The following is a 21,327-nucleotide window of genomic DNA, read 5'->3' on the forward strand; positions in this document are numbered from 1 at the left end:
CGTTTTTAGGCTGCCCGGGGAGCCGGGCCGGGTCGGACGCGGGGCGAGCAGGATTCACGGGCGGGAGGCGCGCGCTCCCGGCAGCGCCTGCCCCCCAACATGGACAGAAGGAGCTGGGCGCGCAGGGCACGCCGCGGGATCGGGCGGCCGGAGCGCTGAGGCAGACAAAGGCTCCGGAGTTGCGCTTGCTCTCCGCCGGGCCCCGGGCGCCGAGGCTGCAGGACTCCGCGGCGGGCGGCTCCGGCCCGCCCTCTCCCTAGTGGGCCGGCTCCGCGCGCCCGGACCTGCCCGGCCCGCTTCTCCTCGGCCGTGGGAATTTGCCGAGGCTCGGGCGGTGAGCCAGGGAGCGTCGCAAGTTCCGAGCCGCGTGCGGGGACCCGGCGCCCGCAAGCGGGCGAGCCCCGCGGGCATGGGCAGCGACCGGAGCGCGCCCGGACGGCCGGGCTGGGCGGGCAGTCTCCTTGGCGGCCGGGAGGCGGCTACGCGGCCGCAACTGTTGCCTCTGCTGCTGGTGCTTCTGAGCTGCCTGGGCCGCGGCGCAGCGGCGGAGGACGCCGAAGTCAATGCGGAGGTAAGGACCGCCAGCCGCTTTGCCGGGGGTTGGAGAACTTGAGGCTGGGGGACTTGAGGGTGGGAAGGAAGCCACGCCCGCAGCTTGAAGCGTGGAGGGGAAGCGCGCAGAGATGAGCCCCTGTCCCGGAGTTGGGGGCGGGGAAGAAAGGGGACCGGGCCAGCTGACCCTCTCCAGCTGGCCCTTGGCGGTGCACCTCTTCACAAACCCTGGAGGATGTAGGGCTTGAGCCCACTCTCTACTCCTCCAGCCATGTCCAGGGCACTGATCTTCACAACCCGCCTCCCGGGAGCTGCTTCTGCGGCCCCCAGCCCCTGTTCCTCTCCCCTCTCTTCCGGATGCCCGATTCCTCGAGAGCCCTGCAGACGCGCGGTGACGTTCTTTGCTAACCGAGAGGGGGCTGCTCTGGGGACCGGGGGTGGGGGTGGGGACCTTGAGCACAGCGGCAGCGCTCCCGCCTAAGAGTTTGGGTGACACTGAGCCGCGTGCGGCGCGCTGGGGTAGGGGGAAGGGGTGCGAACCTCCGAGGCAGCCGATCAGGGTTGAGGGGGCGCTTTGGCGACTTTCTCGGACTCTTGCGCGCAAGTCGTGCCACCGCCAGATGGGATCAAGAGGGAGACCGGATCTCACCCGGCGCTCCCTTCACCGGCGCCCCTACGGCCAAGGCCCGGGTCTAAGAGGGTGGACTCTGAACATCTTTTCACCAGGAACCCGCCTGACGTCCCTACGGGGACTCATCTCTGGATCGGTCCAATGTATAATGTATGATTAGGCGGGGCCTCCTGGCGTAGAGCTGAGTCTAGCCAGCGCCCCCGGCTCCACGGGGTCGCCGAGCGCTGTCCTCCGGACAAGGGACAGTGAGGGCACTAGCTCCACTGAGTCAGAGCAAAAGCGAACATGTTCTTTCTCCGACACCCAAAACACTGCTTCCTGGCCCAGAGAAGAGGTGAGGTTTGGGTGCATGGTGGAGGAGACACCCTTCTCTGCACGTCCCCGGTAGGCTTGGGCCTCGGTGCCCTTGGGCTGGCCTGGAGCCTCTCGCCGCCCGGGTTACGGGCCTGAGTGCCGTTTCTATTTGCAGCCAGGCCGGTGCTCCCTCCCAGCACCCTCCCCCCCAACCCTCCCTGCGGCTTCCCCACCTCCCCGGCTGCCTGGGAGTTTTTTCCGATAGAAGCCTGCCCTTCCCCGCCCTACTTTAATAAAAGCTCGGAGGAAGGGCAGGGAATTCCTCCCAGCTCAAGTTACACCTCCCAGCCAGTTCCCCACCTGCTCTGCCCTCCCTCTATGGCTTGGCCAGGGAAAGCAGCAAGGAGCCAGGCCCTGGCAGGAGGCAGAGCCGGGAGCCCAGGCCATGCCCAGTCCAGCTCCATCACCCCGCCCCTGATTCACACATTCAGACAAGCAGGGGCTTATTTGAAAACTCCTGCTGGTGGGAAATGGCCCTCAGCCTGCCTCCAGGTACTGGCCAGAGTGCTGTTTGCACCCACCTGCCACTCTCTGGAGTGGAATACCAAAGAATTGCAAGTCACAGACCCACCCCCCAGGAGTTTATAATCTACTTAGAAATGGCATCTCTGAACAGAAGCAGTCACTTTGGACCAAACTGGGATTTGGTAGCTAGGTATTGTGATTTGGCATCTTAGATGGATAGGAGCTTGGGCACTGGGACCTGTGGTGTGAGGGTCTTTGTTCTCTCCTTTGCTTCTGCTTCTCCATCACCCTGTCCTCTCCCAGCTGAGTGAGTACCTGCTGCCCAGGGTCTGCACTGGGGGCTTCCCTGTGGGCTCTGATGGTAAGGAATCCACCTGCAATGCCAGAGACCCTGGTTCAATCCCTGGGTTGGGAAGATCCCCAGGAGAAGAGAATGGCAACCCACTCCAGTGTTCTTGCCTGGAGATTTCCATGGAGGAGCCTGGCAGGCTACAGTCTGTGGGGTTGCAAAGAGTGGGACACAACTGAGTGACTAACACCTTTCACCTTTCAGGGTCTGCACTGAGGGCACAGACCATGCCCCTACGCCGGTGTGGCACCGACTAGGGATTGATTGACCTGCAGCCCCTCTCCTCAGGGGAAACTTGGGTTGGGCTATTGCAGGAAGAAACTCTGGAAAGTACAGGGGACCCTTGAATGCTGGAAGCCAAGGTAGATGGGGGGCTCAAGACTGGTGGGCTAGCCCAGATTCTACAATTGGCTTTCGGGTACAGGCTGTTGCTTCTTAGGGTCCCATCAAGTCTGGCCAGATCTGGGCCCACAGCCAGCTCATTTGCCCCGAGGCTATAGGAAAACTGTGCCGAGTCCAGGCGCTTCAATGACCAGCCTCAGAGATTCATGGGCCTGGCTACACCCCGTGTCCAGAGTCTCCATACCTTGAAGAAGGGCTTTGGTCCTTGACCACAGCTCCAGACCTTGGGTCAGGTCACAGCTAGGACAGTCTCTGAGCAGCTGAGTCAAGGCCAGCTGCTCTCTCCCTCCCTCCCAGGGCAGAGTTTCATCAGGCTAAGGAAGCAGGCAGGTGCTCAGAGCCAGCACACACCTGCAACCTGCCAGTCCCCAGCCTGGAGAAGGCTGTCTGTCTTGGGGAAGCCACCACTGAGCCATTCTGCCCTGTCCCACTCCCTCCCTGGCTGTCCCACTCCCTCCCTCCCAGTCTGCAGCCGTTCTGCATAAACCAGGCCCTCCCTGCCTGACTGAGGTGTGAGCTGCAGCTCCTGGCCTCCTGGCCTGAGAATCCAGGCTCCCCTTTCTGTCCTCCTATCTCTGGCTCCAGCACCTAGTCCACTTAAGTGCCTTTGGTTTTCATCAGAGAAGCTTTGGTCTTTCCCCACCCCCTACTGCTCCCCAGACACACCTCTAGGCCCTCAGCCCTCCTGCCCTGCCCCAGGGAGGTGACTCAGGCTGCCAGAGTTCACAGGTGTGGTGCCCCTGCCACTCAATCATGGGCACACCCACTTTCCCTGAGCAGACTCCTGGGTACCTTCCTTGCCCTTCCCCAGCAGCTGAGGAGAAGAGCAGACAAAGGAGGGTAGGGGTCAGCTCGAATTCTGCCTTTGACCTTCAGGTCTAACTGGTGAGCCACAGCCCCAGGCTTCCGGTGTTCCAGTCTCTGTCCACACTTCTGTGCTGGCCCCTGGAGCTCCGCGGGTGTGCTCATATTAGTGCCCTGTCCTAACGGTGGAGCAGAAGCTGCAGGGGCCCCCATGCCCACCCTCAAGGGGAAGAGGTGTGATCGTGTGAGGGCCTTGTCTTTGAGAACCTATAGAAGCTGAATCTTCTTTTCTTTCTATTCTCTTATCAGTAGCAAGCCACTGTTCTCCATACTTTGTTTCAAAACCCAGGGAGAAAGGGGCTGATGAGTGCTGCCGGGGACTTGGGATCTGTTGGGCCACGCCCTTTATGCCAAGTCCTTCTCCAGGGCCCTATGTTTGGGCTGCCCTGGGGTCTGGTCAGTCGGCTGCCTCCTTGCAGAGAACAGCTCTGCATGCGCTCCGTGTCTGTGCGTCACAGACCTGCCTCTTCTGACCCCTAGACGCAAACTGCTTCATTTGTGTCCAAGGACAGTGGGGAGGAAATAACCTAGAAACACACCCAGACGCCCCCCCCCTCCCAAAGAAGACTTCCCCCAGAATCCCTCCAAATACTTCCTCCAAAATCCCTCCAAATACTGCCTGCATTCTCTAATACCAACTCAGAATAACAAGACTGCCCGGCAAGGATAAACCTCTCCCTGCCAAGCACTGGGTTCTGGCCACTCCTCCGTGCCCTCCAGGTGTTCCCTGCCATGGACCCCTCTGCCCAGCTGACAGTTTGACTTCTGCCTGAGGCCACCTCAGCTGTGGTGGTCTTTGTGGTGGCTGTAGCTTCCCACCTCCAATTAAAGTTGTTGCTATAGACTGAGTGAAGCCCCTCCCCTCCCTCTACCTACCCCCCAGCTTTCTCAAATAATATGTTGAAACCTAACTTCCCCAAGGTGACAATATTTGGATGTGGGGGCCTTTGCAAAGTGATTAGGTCATGAGGGCAGAGCCCTCGTGGGTGGGATTAGTGTTATTCTAAAAACTGTCTGAGGGACTTAACTGGTGCTGCACTGGTTAAGACTCCAGGCTTCCAATGCAGACGGTGTAGGTTTGGTCCCTGGTCAGGGAACTAAGCTTCTCTCAGTGATAAAGAATCCACCTGCCAATGCAAGAGACACGGGTTCAATCCCTGGGTTGAGAAGATCCCCTGGAGAAGGAAATGGCAACCCAAACCCATTCCAATATTCTTGCCTGGAGAATTTCATGGGCGGAAGAACGTGGTGGGCTACAACCCATGGGATTGCAAAAGAATCAGACATGACTTAGTGACTGAACAACAACAGTTAACTAAGATTCCACATCCCTCACGGTGCGACTGAGGTGTAAAAAGATAAAACACAAAAACTGTTGGAGAAATCTCCCTTGCCCCTTCCATCGTGTGAGGACACAGCAAAAAGTTAGCAGCCAGACCTGAGCATGCTGTCACTCTGAACTTGAATTTCTTACTTCCAGAACTGGGAGAAATAAATGTTGTTATGAGCCACCCAGCTTATGGTATTTTTATTATAGCAGCCAGGATGGACTAAGGCAGTTGGCACCTTCAGTGTCATCCCAAGATTTATGTAGTTCACACAGCTGGCTCCTTAGGCAGGGGCCAAACCCCGTGGCCAGCTCTGCCTTGGGCATGGAGAAGTGTTCTCTGGGTCAGCAGAAGCAGAGAGGGCTTGGGGCTCTCTGCTTAGAGCTTCCTCCATCTCAGAGAGGGCCCCAGGAGGAGTCCACAGATGACGGTGAGGACCTGGCACCCTGTCAGCTGCTGAGCACTCCAGGCCTGAGGCACACAGTAGGCGCTTTCTGACTGGACAAGCCTTGACTGAGTTAGGCTCATATGAAGCCGTTCCCCAGCAGGACCCTGGTTTTAGGCATGCCTGAGCGCTTTAGGGGAGTAGCACAGATTTTTGCAGCTGTGTTTTGGAGCAAAAACAGCAGAGATGTTCAAGGTGGGCCTGGATCACAGAGACAAAAAGGAAAGCCTCTCACCAGCTCCCGTTTCCCTCGTGGGATCAGCAGACAATGAACAAATAGACCCAACTCAACCTCTAGGATCTAGACAGACAGACCCTGGGTCCCAGCCATTAGCCAGCCCTCAGACATGCCCCCATGGCCATGGAGGCTGGAGGCCAAGGTTTGGAGCTGCTCTCCAGGACTAACCCTTGAACCTTGGGCACCACCTTGTCCTCCTCCCAGAGGGTACTGATCACCACTGCCCCCACCCCCCAGGGGTGAGAGCCCAACTTTGAGTCCACTGTATTTGAGCACGGCGCCTGGTACATAGGAAGTGCTTACAAAATGGTGGCAAAATACAGTGAGACACAGATGGCATTTGCTGTTGGGCAAATCATTGACCCCATCGGAGCCTCAGCTAGGTAATACGGTTAGAGACGGTTCCACAGCATCACTGACTCAGTGGACATGAATCTGAGTGAACTCTGGGAGATAATGAAGGACAGGGAAGCCTGATGTACTGCAGTCCATGGGGTCGCAGAGTTGGACTTAGCGACTAAGATAGAGCCTCGGTTTCCTTGTCTACAAAATGAGACTAGTGGTAGTGTCTACGGGATGGTGTTATTGGGGAAATTCAGTGTGGTTGTATATAAAATACCCAGTGCTTCACACGATATCCCTCACGCAGTGCCCAGGGGAGAACCAGGCGTTACTTGTGAGCACCTTCAACATACTTGATTCCATCCTGGGCAGGGCCTACAGGTGTTTTGTAAGATTTTCACGTTTAATCCTGAATTAGCTCTGTAAGTTTAGGTGCAGTCATGACTCCACTGTACAGAAGAGGAAGTGGAGACTGTGAGGTGAGAGAACTTACCCTTGATCCCGCAGCCTGGATGGTAGCAGAGCCGGTCAGTGTGGCTTGGAGCCTGAGCTCCCAGCTCCCGGCTGGGTGAAAGGCTGCAGGTCAAAGCCCAGGGTGTCATTTTTTGGAAGCTCCATGGCCAGACTGGAGCCTGCTGGGCCAGAGCCAGGTGGGAAGGAGGGGATGGGGGTGGGGCCAGGGCCTCCCTCAACCACGGGAGCCGGGAGCCCTACCCCCACCTGTCCAGCCACTCGGGCCAGGCCCACTGAAAAGACCACACCTACCGGGGGGTTTCCAGGTGGACCGCCCAGGCCTGGCCCTCAGCCAACCGGAAACCACCAGCCAACAGGGCCCTTTCACCCCACCCCTGCCCACCCACTGGCCAAAGGACCCGGCTGTTGTTTTCTCCAGGTTAAGGAGTGTAGGGGGAGGCCCCTGGGTAAAGAAGCGGTGTCCTCTTCCTTCCTGTTTCCCTGGCCTGACATCCCCACCCCGCCGGCTCTCCCTACCACCCGGAGCCCCTTCCCCACCTATAGCTGTCCCATCTTGAGGGCTTAGATTTGAGCCCCAGGAGAGCAAGTGTGTTCTCAAACCACTTAAATATGACCCATGCTGCCTCTAAAGGAAGTAAATGGTCCACCAACGACAGGGCGGCCTGGCTTGGGGCCCCCGTAACTGGTCCCAGGACACCGTGAAAGGTCTGTGTCCACTGCTGACAGGCCTGACAAGACGCCTTTTGTGCCTGTCTGGGCAATCCTGCCAGGGTCTGCCTGGCCTGCAGAGAAAGTGGGATGACAGAAGCAGAGCTGAGCCAGGAGCGATTGCTCTTATCGTGTGGGGTCTGATAAGGCTGGGTGGGAGGGGGCTCCACTGATCTGAGCCTGGAGGAGCTGGCTGTGGGGTAGCTGAGGCTTGCCCCTACCCTGAGACTGCTTAATGCACATTATTGATCTGGTGGCTCCTTCCTAGACACGCCCTCAGGATGGGGGAGGGCCTGCCTTGGCAAGGTCTCAGCAGTCCTGGGGAGCAGCCTTGCTGATGTGGCCCAGTGCCCAGACCCAGACACCCATGGTGGGGAGGATTAGACTCCCTCCCCCAGTGCCCTCCCCCAGCACTGTGCTGGGCACGGTTCCCCAGATGGGCCAGAGCCCAACATCCCCAACCTCAGGCCAAGAGAAGCCGACAGTGCTGCCTCCGGGCTCCAGTTCTACCCACAGACCTGCTGGGTGAGCCGTGCACCCTCTCTGAACCTTCCAGTCTGTAATGGGGATAGGCTACTTGTGAGCATTGAATGGGGTGATGAGAATCAACAGCCTGGCTCCAGCAGATTCTCAGCCCCAGGCTGCTATATTTATGACCTCTCCTATAGGGCCAGGGGGCCAGGAATGCCCCCACCCCCAGATTCCTGATGGCTCTACATCTCCCTGCCTGGGGCCAGCCACTCACCTGAAGCTTCTGTCCATACTTATGGGGTGGGGTCTGGAGCTGGAGAAAGAAGTAGCTGAAAGAACAGGTTGGTGGGGCCAGTTCTCCCAAACAGCCTCCCTCTCTGGGCTGCAGGAGGCAGGAGGGGGCCTCGTGCTCTCCCTGTAGAACCCTTCCCTGCCGCCCACTGGGCAGTGATCCTCACGGAGGGGGTCTCCCTACTCTGCTGCTTATGGGCCTGCCTGAGCCTCAGTTTCCCCTTGTGAAAAACAGAACTTCACTGCTTGGTTCATCCCACCTGTGAGACTCGGGTGACAGGAAAAGGAGTCCTGATGGAAGGGGGAGGGAGGCAGTGTTTATACCGGTAGGAGCAGTGGAGCCTTGAGCAAGCCTCTCCCCCACTTTGAGACCAGGGTTCTGTCGTGACTTTGGGAATTGCTCCCCATTTTTGTCCCGTGGCTGCAGAGCCCTCAGGAGACTGGAGTCAGGGCAGCACCTGCCCTACGCCTGGTGCCTGCCCCCGCCCCATGCTCTTTTCCTTCCACCCCCAGGGCTTGTCGCACTTAGAACAGTCGGGTGATGAGAAACTTCCTCCTGGATAGTGGCGGAGGCAGGGTTGGGGGCAGCCCCAGCCCCGCGGGTGGTGTAGACTGGTTGGTGCTTAGTCAGCTCTGAGCCCATCGCTTGCCAGTCAGGCGTCTCCATCAGCTCCTTCGCCTTATCATCCAGGGACTCAGCTGCTCTGCCAAGGCCGTTTCAGCCTGGTCCACTCACGTCACCAGCCCTCGGCCTCAGCTTTCTACCCAGACACTGGCCGAGAGACATTTGTTACCGAGGAGGCTTGGCTGATACCGAGGTGGAAGCTCTTGGCTTCCCTGGGACTCAAAGGGTGCCTGGTAGTGTGACGGAGGGTCCACAGGCACCCTTTGGCCTTTGGTGTCAGCCCCCGAGCTGCCTCAGTACTGAAGGGGCCCCTCTGCCCCTTCCGCCCCGCCGGGCTCTGGACCTCTTCACTGCAGACAGGCCCGGCTCCCTCCCTTGCCCTCCTCTCCCCTCCCCAGGGCCCCAGCCAGCCTCCCCCGCCTGCCCTGCCCTCCTCCTGTCACTCGCCAGACACCACTAATCAGCCCCTTGGTGGCCTGTGATTGCGCTCCCCGGATATTTTTACCTTATGCAAATAGGTGATGTAGAGGTGCCCTAGTCTGTCAGCTGCAGCCCCAGGCCCTCCCCCCACCTCCAGCCGGATTCCTGTCACTGTGAGAGCTAGCCAACCTCACAGCCTCGCCTTCTAGATCTCTCCAGGCTTCTTCAGGCAAACCGTGTCCATCAAGGGTGGTGGACGTCCCCCTCTCCAGACATAACAGGCGCCTCAGGAAAGGTTTCTGTGCTTGGGAAGAAGGCTGTGGAGGGTGCCCAGAACATTGCCAGGGTCTGGAAGCTGGAGGAAGGAGCTGGAGAGGTGAAGGAGGCCTGTAGGGGGTGCCTCAGGGCACTCCGACCTCCCCCAGCCCTGAGGCTGCCTTGTCCCAACCGTTCTAGGAACAGTGGGGCAGCCCTTCACCCCCACCCCAGCCCTGTCATTAGTAATGCGCTTATTGAGCACTTTTCCCGCCCAGCACAGTGCCCAGGGCTCCTGTGGACATCCCCATTTCATCCTCATGGAAACCCCTGAGATGAAGCAGGTCCTGATACCACCCCTTTAACAGAGGCACGGGAAGATAAAGGGGGCTGACGAGGCTCTGTCTCCAGAGCTGTGGTGGTTTCCCAGCTCGGTGTCTCTGCCTCTTTCGTTGTCCTGTGACTGTCACCCAGGGCCCTGTGAGCCCTCCAAGCTGAGGCTCGGCATCCCCAGCCTCTGGCCGTCTCCTGACTCCGCCCTTGTTGGCTCAGCCTCTGCTCCCTCCAGTGGCAGCCTGGCATGGCTGAGCCAGGCTGTGTGGGCAGCCCGTCCACTCCGGGGTCCTGGCCAGGTGCCAGGGTGGCACCGAGGGGAGCCAGTACCTGAGGAACTGGACGTGGCCCTGGTGGCAGACTGATGTGGGCATGGCCCAGGTTGACACATGGCTGTCAGCCCAGAGCAGTGTCTGTGTCCAGCCGCCATCTGCCCCGCGGGCCCTTGCTCTGCAGCCTCTGCCTTCCAGAGCCTCTCAGAGCAGGTCCCCTCACTTGGGTTTTCAGAGACTGAGGATAACAAGGAAAGCTTCAAAGGACACGCTTCCATGGCCAAGGCCCACACAGCAGTCCCTGGCCTCTGTGCTGACCAACCTCCCACAGTGGTCACCATGATCTCATCGCCTTGTGGGCACGAGGTGGGCAGGGCAGAGTCCCCTTTCTCAGTACCACTCAGCTTGGCTCACTGGGGATCCCACCGTCGGGTTTCAACTGCAGTGGTCCTGTCTGCTCACAAACTCACAGGTGTGAACTTCTCTGCAGTGGGTCTCCCCGGGGAAATCGTAAGCCCCTGGAGGTCAGCCGCCTCCTCCATGGCCTCCAGCTGGCATGGTGCCTGGCACAGAGAGGGTGCTCAGAAACATTTGGCAGGGTGGCTGGCTGGGTGGGTGGACAGACAGACAGATGGGTAGATGGATGAGAAGACTTGCTCAAGGACTTCCCTGGTGGTCCAGGGGCTAAGACTCCGAACTCCCAATGCAGGGGGCCTGGGTTCGATCCCTGATCAGGGATCTAGGTCCCACATGCTGCAACCAAGAGTTTGCACGCCACAGCTAAAGATCTCACATGTCGCAAGGAAGATCAAGGATCCCACATGCGGCAGTCAAGACTCAGCGCAGCCAAATAAAGATACAATTTTTAATATCTTTTTTATATATATAAAAAAAAAGACTAGCCAAGCAAATCCTGAAGGGGATAGGCGCCCCCACTGTGTCCCAGCCGCTCTTCACAGGGTCATCTCTTTCACATTGCACCCACCAGTAACCCTATGGCTCCCCATCTTTCACATGAGAAAAGTCAGGCCCAGAGAGAACAGAGTTAGTGGCAGAGCAGAGACTGAACTTCAGGCCTCCGGTCCCACCCTGCTGGGCCTGAGTAGACTCCCTGAACCCACATGCTCTCCTTCCAGAAGGCTTAGGATCTGGTGAAAGTGTCAGTCGCTCGATTGTGTCCGACTCTTTGCCATCCCATGGACTGTAGCCTGCCAGGCTTCTCTGTTCATGGATTTCCCAGGTAAGAAAACTGGAGTGAGTAGCTGTTCCCTTCTCCAGGGGATCTTCCTGACCCAGGGATCAAATCCGGATCTCCCACATTGCAGGCTGATTCTTTACCACCTGAGCCACTAGGGAAGCCCCATGGTTTTCCTACTAGGTGAGAACTCAAGAGGTTCTAAACCCCATAGAGGTCCTAGGGGTCTGCCTGGATGGTAGGGGACCCACCCTTGCAGGGGCCAGTGCAATAATAAAGATGGCAACTGTGGGCTGTCCTCATGGACACAGCTACCATCCTCATGGGGGAAGACAAACGATAAACAGCCAAGTGAAATGTAGTGTGTCAGATGGTGACGAGGGCAGGCAAGCAGGAGAGGGAGGGCGTGCAGGGTACAGCAGGTGGGTGTGTTTTCTATATTTGTCAGAGAATACCCCTCCAATAAGGTGAGGAAGCAGAGACCTGAAGACAGAGAGGGCATAAGCCATGCAGATGTCTGGGAAGAGCACTCCAGGCAGTAGGAACAGCAATGCGAAGGCCCAAGGCAAGAGTGAGCCCGGCTGGGCTGAATGAATGATAGGAGCGAGGTCTGAGAGCCAACCTGGGGCCCAGTAGCTCCTGTAAGAATTGGCTTTTCCTCTGAGGCGGGGAGTCTTTGGAGGGTTCTAGGCAGAGGACTGATCAGACCCGGCCTTTTGTTCCAGCTCTTGTGTGAGAACAGACCACAGGAAGTGGAAGCAGAGAGAGTGGTCCAGAAGCCCACACTGGTGGGAGGTGATGGGGGTGGGAGGGGGTGGGAGGCAGACTGCGCATGCTTGGAGGTCAGGGGGCCAGGACCTGCTGACCAGGCCGTGGCCTCTCCTTTGCAGAACTGGCTGCGGCTCTACGGCTACCTGCCCCAGCCCAGCCGTCACATGTCCACCATGCGCTCCGCCCAGATCCTGGCCTCGGCCCTCGCCGAGATGCAGCGCTTCTACGGGATCCCCGTCACGGGTGTGCTGGATGAAGAGACCAAGGCGTGAGTCCTTCCGTCAGGTCATTCCCAGACCCCACTAGCACCTGCCCTCCTTCCAGCCTGCTGTGATAAAGGCTTGGCCTGTGGAGTTTTCCAGGAAAGGGTGGCCTAGATACAAGGTGGCAAAGGGTTTGATCCTCCATGCTAGCTCTCATCGGTTGGGAGGGGCTGCTGCTGTCTTGTATTGAGAAGGCTCCTGAGGCTGAAACCCAGCTCAGCAGCAAGGAGCACAGGATTGATTAGTGGTGTCTGCCATTGGCTTGGGAATGGGAGGTGTGGTATACGTGCTGTGATTGCCTAGTTAGGCCTTGCTCTGAGTCTGACAGAGATGCTGTGACGCAGAGCCACATTCTTGATGAGCACTCAGAGCAGAAGGTATCAGGGATAAAAGGCCTTAGGGTAACTCAGCTCCTGCTCCTGGGTGATACTGGTAAACAGGGGCTCTCCTTTGCAGAGCCACTCCTAGACACGCAGTCTTCCAGTACCAGGCCATCATACCATTTTCCTGAGAAGGAGCTCAAAGCTTAGGGAGAGTCTTCTCACTGCCGCTGCCCTCATAATAGGTGCAGCTGGAGGCCGGTGGCTGGAGGGTGGGAGATGGTGGACTGCCTGGAAGAGGCGGTGCCCAGCAGGCAGGTGTGTTGAGAGGAGGCTTTGTGCTCCCAGGTGGATGAAGCGGCCCCGCTGTGGGGTGCCAGACCAGTTCGGGGTACGTGTGAAAGCCAACCTGCGGCGGCGGAGGAAGCGCTACGCCCTCACGGGGAGGAAGTGGAACAACCACCACCTGACCTTCAGGTAGAGACCCCAGCTGCCCAGGGTGGCCTCCCCTCAGGGCATGTTTCTGAAGTGCTGGGACCGCTCCTTCCCTGGGCTGAGGCCTCAGGCTTCCCAGTGGGCTTGTCTGGAAGGCTTCCTTTCCCAGCAGCCCACTGCAGGGTGCCCGGCCTCCCCATCCAATCCCACCCCCATGCTGATTAGATCGGCTCCTCCCCCACTGCAGTTTCCCTCTAGAGAATGGTGGGGCCCTTTGAACTCTGCTCTGTCCTCCTTTCCTCCCTCCCTGCACCCACCAGCAGCCAAGGGCTGGCCTCACCCACCCAGGTGGGCTTCTACACCAGTGAGAACTGGAGGCTTTGGGGGTGTGAAGGATAAGGGAGGCCCTGGAGCATTTGGGCAGTCCAGCATCTGCCCGGGGGGATGTGTGCACCGAGTCACCCGCACAAACCCTGCTTCAAATACCCCTCCTTCCTTTCCGCCAAATTCTTTGGCAAGAAACCCCCATGAGCCTTGAGCTGCATGGCAGTCCTCAAGGGTCCCCCTTCCCGTTCCAATCCAGCCATGACCCACCCTCAGCTCCGTCTCCCGAGGAAGAGCAGCTCTCGAGGTCCTGAGGAACCCAGGCCACCAGAGTGAACTCACGATCCATGAGCTGATTCATGATCTCTGATGGAGCTCTGTCTAGCACACAGATGCTTAATCTGCTTTAAATGGGATCTAACAGGCCTCACCATGCTTTTATCATGTGCCGGCACATGCTCTCCGTGAGTTAAGCCGCTGACTCCTCCCAGGGACTCCGTAATAGAAGTGCTGCCCTCCTTTCCCATTTCACAGATGAGGAAGCTAAAACTCAGAGAGCCTTAAGTTGCTTGCCCAAGGTCACACAGGAAATGTTAGAGCCCAGCCTTGAACCTGATTCAGCCTGACTCTGGAGCCCAACATTCAGAACCACTTGGCCTGTGTTTCCCAAACCTCAGCCGTTTGCATCCCACTTTCTAGGCCTTTCTCTTGGCTCTGTATCACCTATACGTTTAATTACTTAATGTTTTCTTAAAATAAGCGTATTTGGCAAAATGCAACCTTATTCAGTGATATCCTAATGAATTCCTGGGCTTGACAACTTAATTCTTTTTTTTTTTCAAATTCACATCAGAGTAAATTAACAGTCGGTATTGATGAGCATCGTCCATGAACCGGCTCAGATCCTATGCCCTTTCCCTGGGACCGTGTGTCCCCGCCCCCAACCCAGTCGATGCTAGCAATGGACAGCAGCCCCGGCCGTGGGCTCACTCACGTCTTCCCGTCTGCCTGCAGCATCCAGAACTACACAGAGAAGCTAGGCTGGTACCACTCACTGGAGGCAGTGCGCCGGGCCTTCCGTGTGTGGGAGCAGGCCACGCCCCTGGTCTTCCAGGAGGTGCCTTATGAGGACATCCGACTGCGGCGGCAGAAGGAGGCGGACATCATGGTACTCTTTGCCTCTGGTTTCCATGGCGACAGCTCGCCATTTGATGGCACAGGTGGCTTTCTAGCTCACGCCTATTTCCCTGGCCCTGGTTTGGGCGGGGACACCCATTTCGATGCAGATGAGCCCTGGACCTTCTCTAGCACTGACCTGCATGGTGAGCACCTCTGGTCACAGAGACAATGGGGGTGAGGGGTGGGGGGTGGGGAGGGTAGAGCTGGGGGCTGGGAGGTGAGAGCATCCCCCATGCAGTTCTTGGGAGCATTGACTCTTGGTCTCAGTCTGCTGTCCATCATCTCCAAGGAGGGTGATAGGGAAAGGAAGGAAGGGATTGGTGTACCCATTTTCCAGATGGGGAAGATAGAGGAAGATAGAAGTCACAGTGGCTCAGCTTCTTCTGAGAGTAAAGCGTGGGCAGGCTCTTTGGGTCCCTCAACCCATAGAGTGGGGTGTCCAGGTCCTGGGCCAGGCCAGAGCTGATCCCACTGCCCGCCATGACAGGAAACAGCCTCTTCCTGGTAGCAGTTCACGAGCTGGGCCACGCACTGGGGCTGGAGCACTCGAGCAACCCCAGCGCCATCATGGCACCATTCTACCAGTGGATGGACATCGACAACTTCCAGCTGCCCGAAGATGACCTTAGGGGCATTCAGCAGCTCTACGGTGAGCCGGCGGCAGTGGAGGACAGGGGGCTCTGCATGCCTGCTCTCAGCTCCCGGCCCCATGAAGCATAGGGACCGTGGCCACACCCATTTTGTAGATGAGGAAACTGAGGCCCCAAGAGAATTAGTGATGGTTCAAGTCATCCAGTCAGTAGAGGATGGTGCTAGAAATCAGTCCAGGGCTGGCTGACTCCAGGCCCAGGCCCTCACCCAGAGATTCCATGGTGGCTCCAGGGGACACAGGTGACCCCAGGGCCCCTTACTTCCCCCGTTTTCCTCCTCAGCCTGAGGGATATTCTTATTAGACCCAGGGTGTCCCTGGGGTCCCTGTTCCTCCCACCATTACACCCAGCCCAAGCGTGTCCCACTGAGGCTGTCCTCTGAGCATTGCTGGTTTATCACTTCCCAGCTCCTTTGAGGCAGGTAGCACCCCCCACCCCCCACCAAGGAAGCCCCCAATGGGGAGGTCTCTGGGGGCCAGTTCAGTGGGTCAGTGCCCACCCCAAGCCCTCGCTGTGGCAGGAACCACATTCTTCCCTCCGCTTGTGTCTATTGCTTCTGGAGCCTCCACTGGAACCAGCCAGCCTCCTAAGAGGAGCATCCCCAAGGGGAAGTGCAGCCAGGGGTGGCTTTAGGGTGCAGTGACCCTAGCGCAGTGTGGGGAGGTCAACGAAGGGACTGGAGGAATGGAAGAGACTGGAGGTCCCCCCTAGCGATGGTGGTGTGGGGAGGGGTCTGCTGTGGTCAGATAGGGCCTCTCACCTGGGTGGGCTGCCCGTGGGGCACAGGACTCCTCAGGCCACCAAGGTTCTGAGTAGGAGAAGCTGGCATCCTGGCTGGGTTCTGGGGCTACCCTCCTCACTTCCCCCTCCCACCCCTCTGCAGGCACCCCGGATGGCCAGCCACAGCCCACCCAACCTCTTCCCACTGTGACCCCCCGGCGGCCTGGCCGGCCAGACCACCGGCCCCCCAGACCCCCTCAGCCACCTCCCCCGGGTGGGAAGCCGGAGCGGCCTCCAAAGCCAGGCCCCCCACCCCAACCCCGCGCCACAGAGCGGCCCGACCAGTATGGCCCCAACATCTGCGATGGGGACTTCGACACGGTGGCCATGCTGCGGGGGGAGATGTTCGTGTTCAAGGTCTGGCCCCCGTCTGCGCCCCCGACCCCAGCCCCTTGGCCCAGGCTCAGAGCAGAGAGCTCCCTCCCACTTCTGCCCCAGACTCTTGCCCCACCTCCGCCCCCCTCACTCAGCAGCCCCTGCGGAGCCATCAGACCCTAGACCAAGAGGAAAACAGCCCAAGGGACAAGGGACTTGCCCGGGGTCGTACAATAAGCCTAGAGGCCCACACCCATCTGGGGCTCTCTCTCCTTGTGCCCCCCTACCCCTGCCCTCTTCCTAAGACCCCCTGCACCAAACTCTCCCAGGCAGGGGGAGTCGTCCGCATCATCCACTGAGTAAAGGTGATGCTGGAAACCAAACCCAGAGCTGTCCAACTTCAGGGCCTGGCCCTCACTCGGCCCTCACCCAGAGTTTCCATGGTGGCTCCAGGGGACACAGATGGCCCCAGGGACCCTCGCTGCGCTCTCTTCGCCCAGTCTGAATATGTTATTAGACTGAGGGTGTTCCTGGGCTCCCAGGACCCATTCTTCTCACTATCACTCCCAGCCCAAGTGTGTCCCACTGGAAGGGGTGGGTGGGGGGCCCCCATGCCGTCCACTCACCCCCACGCCCTCCCCAGGGCCGTTGGTTCTGGCGGGTGCGGCACAACCGCGTCCTGGACAACTATCCCATGCCCATCGGGCACTTCTGGCGGGGCCTGCCCAGTGACATCAGTGCCGCCTACGAGCGCCAGGATGGGCGTTTTGTCTTTTTCAAAGGTGAGTTGGGGCAGGTGGGAGGGAGAGGGCTGGGCAGCCCTCCTGCCCTCACCTCTGGCCTGACCTCTGACCCAGCTGGGCCTGACGGAGGATGGAAAGGAAGGACCACGTGCACATTTCGTCTTGTCGCCCACTGCGGGCTTACTCAGGGGGACCTGACCCTGGCAGCAGGGCAGGGGTGGGGGTGGGGTAGACAGAGACCAGAGGCCTGGCGGGCAGAGGTGGACTGACTGAGGGCAAGTGTCCACCTTCTACAGCACAGGGCTCCGCCCCATCGCCCTCCTTCCTTGCATCCTAGGCCTCTTCCTTGCCCCTTCCTCTTAAGAGCAGGTCCCTGAGCCCACTCTGGGGAGTGTCCCTGGGTCTGTCTACAGAGACAGTGGAGCTCCCTCGCCCCAGCCCCTCCTCTGAGGCCTGGCCCCCAGGAAGGGCCCCAGGGCAGCACCTCTGAAGGATTGGCTGTGTCCCCAGGCCCCCTGGCCTGAGTCTCAACTAGGCAGGAAGTCCCCAAGGACCGGGCTGGGCTCACACTACAAGGGAGAAGCCTGGGCCATGCACTGGGGGCCCCTCGGACACAGTCCCCAGATCCAGAGGCCAGGCCTCTTCCCTCTCTCTGTGCAAGAACTGTGTGTGGGGAGAGTGGATGTTCAAACAGGATCAGAGGCTCGTGTGTATTGCAATTGAGTGTGTGGTGTGTGTGTCACTGTGAGCTGGCAATGTAAATGTATACATGTAAATGGGTGCATTACACATACACCCTGAGTGCCACGTGTGTCCCTGAGTGCCACGTGCGTGTGATGTGAGCATGAGTTGTTTTGGGTATGGAGTGTCAGTGCTTGTTCTGTGTACAAGGATGAGAGTGTGTGTGCGTGGTGAGTGTAGCAGTGAATGTGAATTTGGGGACCTAGATTCTCACTCCCCGTGCCTGCCCCTGCAACGTCTCCCGCAGGTGACCGCTACTGGCTCTTCCGAGAAGCGAACCTGGAGCCGGGTTATCCACAGCCACTGACCAGCTATGGCTTGGGCATCCCCTACGACCGTATCGACACAGCCATCTGGTGGGAGCCCACAGGTCATACCTTCTTCTTCCAAGAGGACAGGTGAGCACCCCTCCGCTAAAGGGAAAAGGCTCCCATCCTCAGGCCCTCCAAGAAAAAACCCACGGCCTGGACAGGCCGGGCACAGCCCACAGCCTGGTACTTTTGGCCACAGGTATTGGCGCTTCAACGAGGAGACACAGCGTGGAGACCCCGGCTACCCCAAGCCCATCAGCGTGTGGCAGGGGATCCCCGCCTCCCCTAAAGGGGCCTTCCTGAGCAACGATGCAGGTACCAGGGCCAGCCCCTGCCCAGCCTGCCCAGCATTCACCATCCCCCCGCCTCCACACACATGGGACAGGGCTTGCTTGCGGTCACCAGCATCAAGATGGCAGGCACGTGGGACCCAGCTGGGCCAGGCGACCATTGACACTATTTACAGAGGCCAAAAAGAGCTTGAGTAAAGGTCCCCAAATCGCACAGTGAGGAAGTGGTGGAGTCAGGAGTCCAGCCAGGCCGGCCTGTGTCCAGAGCTGGTACTCAGAGCTGCCCTGCTCCCCGCAGAGCCTTGAGCCCGGCGGGGTTGTGGGGTGAGCTTGGGCTCAGAGCCTCGGGAGCAAGAGTCCTCCCGATGAACCCCCCTTACCTGCCTGGCAGGGAAGCCTGATCTCTGTCGTTATAACTGAGCAACGGGGAGTTGCAGCTTTTATTTCTCCAGCGGGGTCTCTGGTGAGTTTCAGAATGCCCATCAGCCTTCAGGTTCTCAGGGGCTTAGGGGAGATCCAGCTGGCTTTGCTAATGTCCAGGCGGGTCACATGGCTTCTGTGCACGGTGGCTTCACTCTGCGGCTGCTGTGACCTCATTGTGCCCTGCGGAGCAGGGATGCATCTGGTGGCTCAAACCTGGTCCTTCCTGGGGTTTAAAGGATGTGGACAAAATGCCCTGGACCAGAGATCTGGTCTAAGGGGGCATCAGGCTCCACTCAGGGTCTGACTGTGTGGCCTTGAGCAAGACACTGTCCTCTCCAGTGTAGGAGGAAGCCAGACTGGATCCCCTGACTCTAGCCCCCGACCCAGCAGGCTCTAGGACCCCTCTCTGCACTACCCTGGTCAGTGTCAGCCCAGCCAGAAAGTATGGACAGATTTCAAAATGCCCAGGGAAGCCAGTGAGAAAGAGGGTGTTTTAAAGCCAGGGCCCCTTTAGCTCTCCCTGGTTCTCCTCACGGGTCTCTGGCTGGTGGGGAGCCCCCACCTAACACTCCTCTGGCCTGCTTTGCCCCCTGCAGCCTACACCTATTTCTACAAGGGCACCAAATACTGGAAGTTTGACAACGAGCGCCTGCGAATGGAGCCCGGCTACCCCAAGTCCATCCTGCGGGACTTCATGGGTTGCCAAGAGCACGTGGAGCCGGGGCCCCGATGGCCCGACGTGGCCCGTCCACCCTTCAACCCCGACGGGGGTGCAGAGCCCGGGATGGGCGGTGACAGCGAGGAGGGCGAGGAGGGTGGTGAGGCAGGCCCTGGCGGTGGCGGCGAGGCAGGGCCTGACGAGGACGGGGGCAGCCGCGTGGTGGTGCAGATGGAGGAGGTCACGCGGACGGTGAATATGGTCATGGTGTTGGTGCCCCCTGTGCTGCTGCTGCTCTGCATCCTTGGCCTCACCTACGCCCTGGTGCAGATGCAGCGCAAGGGTGCGCCCCGCATGCTCCTCTACTGCAAGCGCTCCCTGCAGGAGTGGGTCTGACCCTCGGCGCCAGACCCTCCCACTCCCCACGGTGCTAAGGGGCCAGGCTGGCCGCGCCTGTGGTTCTGAGACGGCTCCTGGGGCCTTTCATCTGGAGCCTTCGGTGGCTCCTCAGCCCCCCAGTGGGGGTCCCTCCAGGCCCGCTGACATCCCTGCCAGCCCCGCCCCCTTGTTTATTTATGCCCAGGTATCTTTTTTTTTTTTTGCACACTAATTAAGCATTTCTTCCTACTTGCCTGACCAGGGCGGTCCCTCAGGGCGATCCCTAAAGGCAGGGGCTTAGAGGTTTCTAAATATACTTCTGCACCAGACAGGGAGTTAGGCTCACACCCACCCCTGGTTTAGCCAGAGGAGCAGTGGGTCAGAAGGCCCTGTTGGAAAAGTAATCGAAGGGCTGCTAGGTTGGTCTCCACCCTGAGCACCTGGGTCAGAGCCGAGGGCTCTGTTGGTTTTAGAGCTTGGTGGGGCCTGACTGGTCTCCAGCCCCCTGAGTCTCAGAAAGAGCTTCCACCTGTGGCAGCCTCAGGCCAAAGGGGGCGGGGTGGGGAGGGGAGGGGAGGGGGCCCGCTGATCGAGAGTCCTGTTGAAGTTTGGTTGCTTCCCAGCCCACTTCTAACAACCCCAGCATTCGGGATTCCTTAGGCCCAAGAACCCTGCCTGCTCCTGGCCAGCCCGGGGCCAGCAGCCCCCAGCTCCCCTGTATCTCCTCCCCTCTGGGGAGAAGGGACCCTGGGCCTGCCTTACCAAGGACCAAAGGGGGTCTGCCAAGGCCCCTCCCCCAAGGGTAGCGCCAACCACGCCCCCCGGGGGCTGGGCTTCCAGCCTCCCGCCCACTCTCTCCGCTCTGAGCTGCGACTCAATTGGGTTCTTTCCACGAGCATCTTCCCTCCCCCTGTCACCCCCCACCACCACCCGCAGGGGTCTCAGAAGCCCACCAGCCTCAGGCTCAGCTGCCAGTGTCCTAATTCTCCCGGGGAGAGAGGGGGTAATGGGTGCCCAGGCCGGGGTTGTAAGTGTCCAGAGACGCATGCCTACCAGGCTTAAGAGGTTCCTCCCCACCAGCTCGCTGACCCCAGGGACACTGGTGGGGGTGGCGTGGTGGCCAGCAGCTCATCCTCTCTCTCAGACTATGGGACGGGACTGTGGATCCCCCAGAGGAGCCCACTGTAGCCTGGGCCTCCCCCGATCCTGGTTTCAACCCTGTGGATGGAGGTGATTCTGCCCTCTTCCTTCCTGAAGCAAGCAGGAGGCGAGGCTGCCGTGGGAAATGGTACTGTAGAGCCGGCTCTGTCCCCGCTGCTCCCCTAGCCCTGAGCAAGCCGGCCTGCCGCCCGGAATCCCTGAGGCCCCTGGGGTGAGGGTCCCTCATGGACTGGCCCCCAGTGTGGGTCCAGCAGCGTCCTCCCCACTCCATCCTCAGAACCACTGGAGAGTCAGCCGAGGGGGGTGGGGAGGGGATCAGTGTCTGTAAATAATCTGCACTGATTAAATCGTTCTGCCGGCGACTGCGCCTCCTTTCTAAGAGGCCTCAGGCCTCTTAGAGGCCTTACAGCTGGAGCTTACAGCTAGAGGGACTGCAGGTGACTTGGGGGCAGGGGGTGGGGAGTGGGGGGGAACATGGTCCCAGCTTGGATTTGGGGACTTATTCCCCCCACGCCAAAGAGAGCTAATTCCCAGATCTGTGGGGGTTCTTTCCCAACTGGCCCTGGGAGGG

General features: G+C 59.3%; 1 protein-coding gene across 2 annotated transcripts; it reads left to right on the forward strand.

Moving 5' to 3' along the window:
• The first annotated feature begins 344 nt into the window (after positions 1 to 344).
• MMP15 (matrix metallopeptidase 15) lies at positions 345 to 21,118 on the forward strand. Of its 2 annotated transcripts, none has more exons than NM_001191434.2 (10): positions 345 to 571; positions 11,905 to 12,053; positions 12,717 to 12,845; positions 14,142 to 14,449; positions 14,794 to 14,955; positions 15,840 to 16,093; positions 16,695 to 16,833; positions 17,783 to 17,933; positions 18,046 to 18,161; positions 19,156 to 21,118. In NM_001191434.2, exons 1-10 carry the CDS (start codon positions 410 to 412, stop codon positions 19,611 to 19,613), a joined length of 2,028 nt encoding a protein of 675 aa, NP_001178363.1. In that variant the 5' UTR covers positions 345 to 409; the 3' UTR covers positions 19,614 to 21,118. The 2 variants fall into 2 exon arrangements, with proteins under 2 accessions (NP_001178363.1, XP_010812723.1); XM_010814421.4 differs by lacking the exon at positions 345 to 571 and adding an exon at positions 2,409 to 2,713.
• Positions 21,119 to 21,327: the final 209 nt, after the last annotated feature.

This window comes from Bos taurus, chromosome 18 (genome assembly GCF_002263795.3).
Source record: "Bos taurus isolate L1 Dominette 01449 registration number 42190680 breed Hereford chromosome 18, ARS-UCD2.0, whole genome shotgun sequence".
Lineage (NCBI taxonomy): Eukaryota > Metazoa > Chordata > Mammalia > Artiodactyla > Bovidae > Bos > Bos taurus.

Excerpts from the sequence above, each read along its gene's own strand:
- MMP15 (NM_001191434.2), top strand. The coding sequence starts at position 410 with ATGGGCAGCGACCGGAGCGCGCCCGGACGGCCGGGCTGGGCGGGCAGT. Across the intron at positions 16,094-16,694 it reads GGGAGATGTTCGTGTTCAAG|GGCCGTTGGTTCTGGCGGGT; the intron begins GTCTGGCCCCCG and ends CGCCCTCCCCAG. Across the intron at positions 18,162-19,155 it reads CTTCCTGAGCAACGATGCAG|CCTACACCTATTTCTACAAG; the intron begins GTACCAGGGCCA and ends TGCCCCCTGCAG.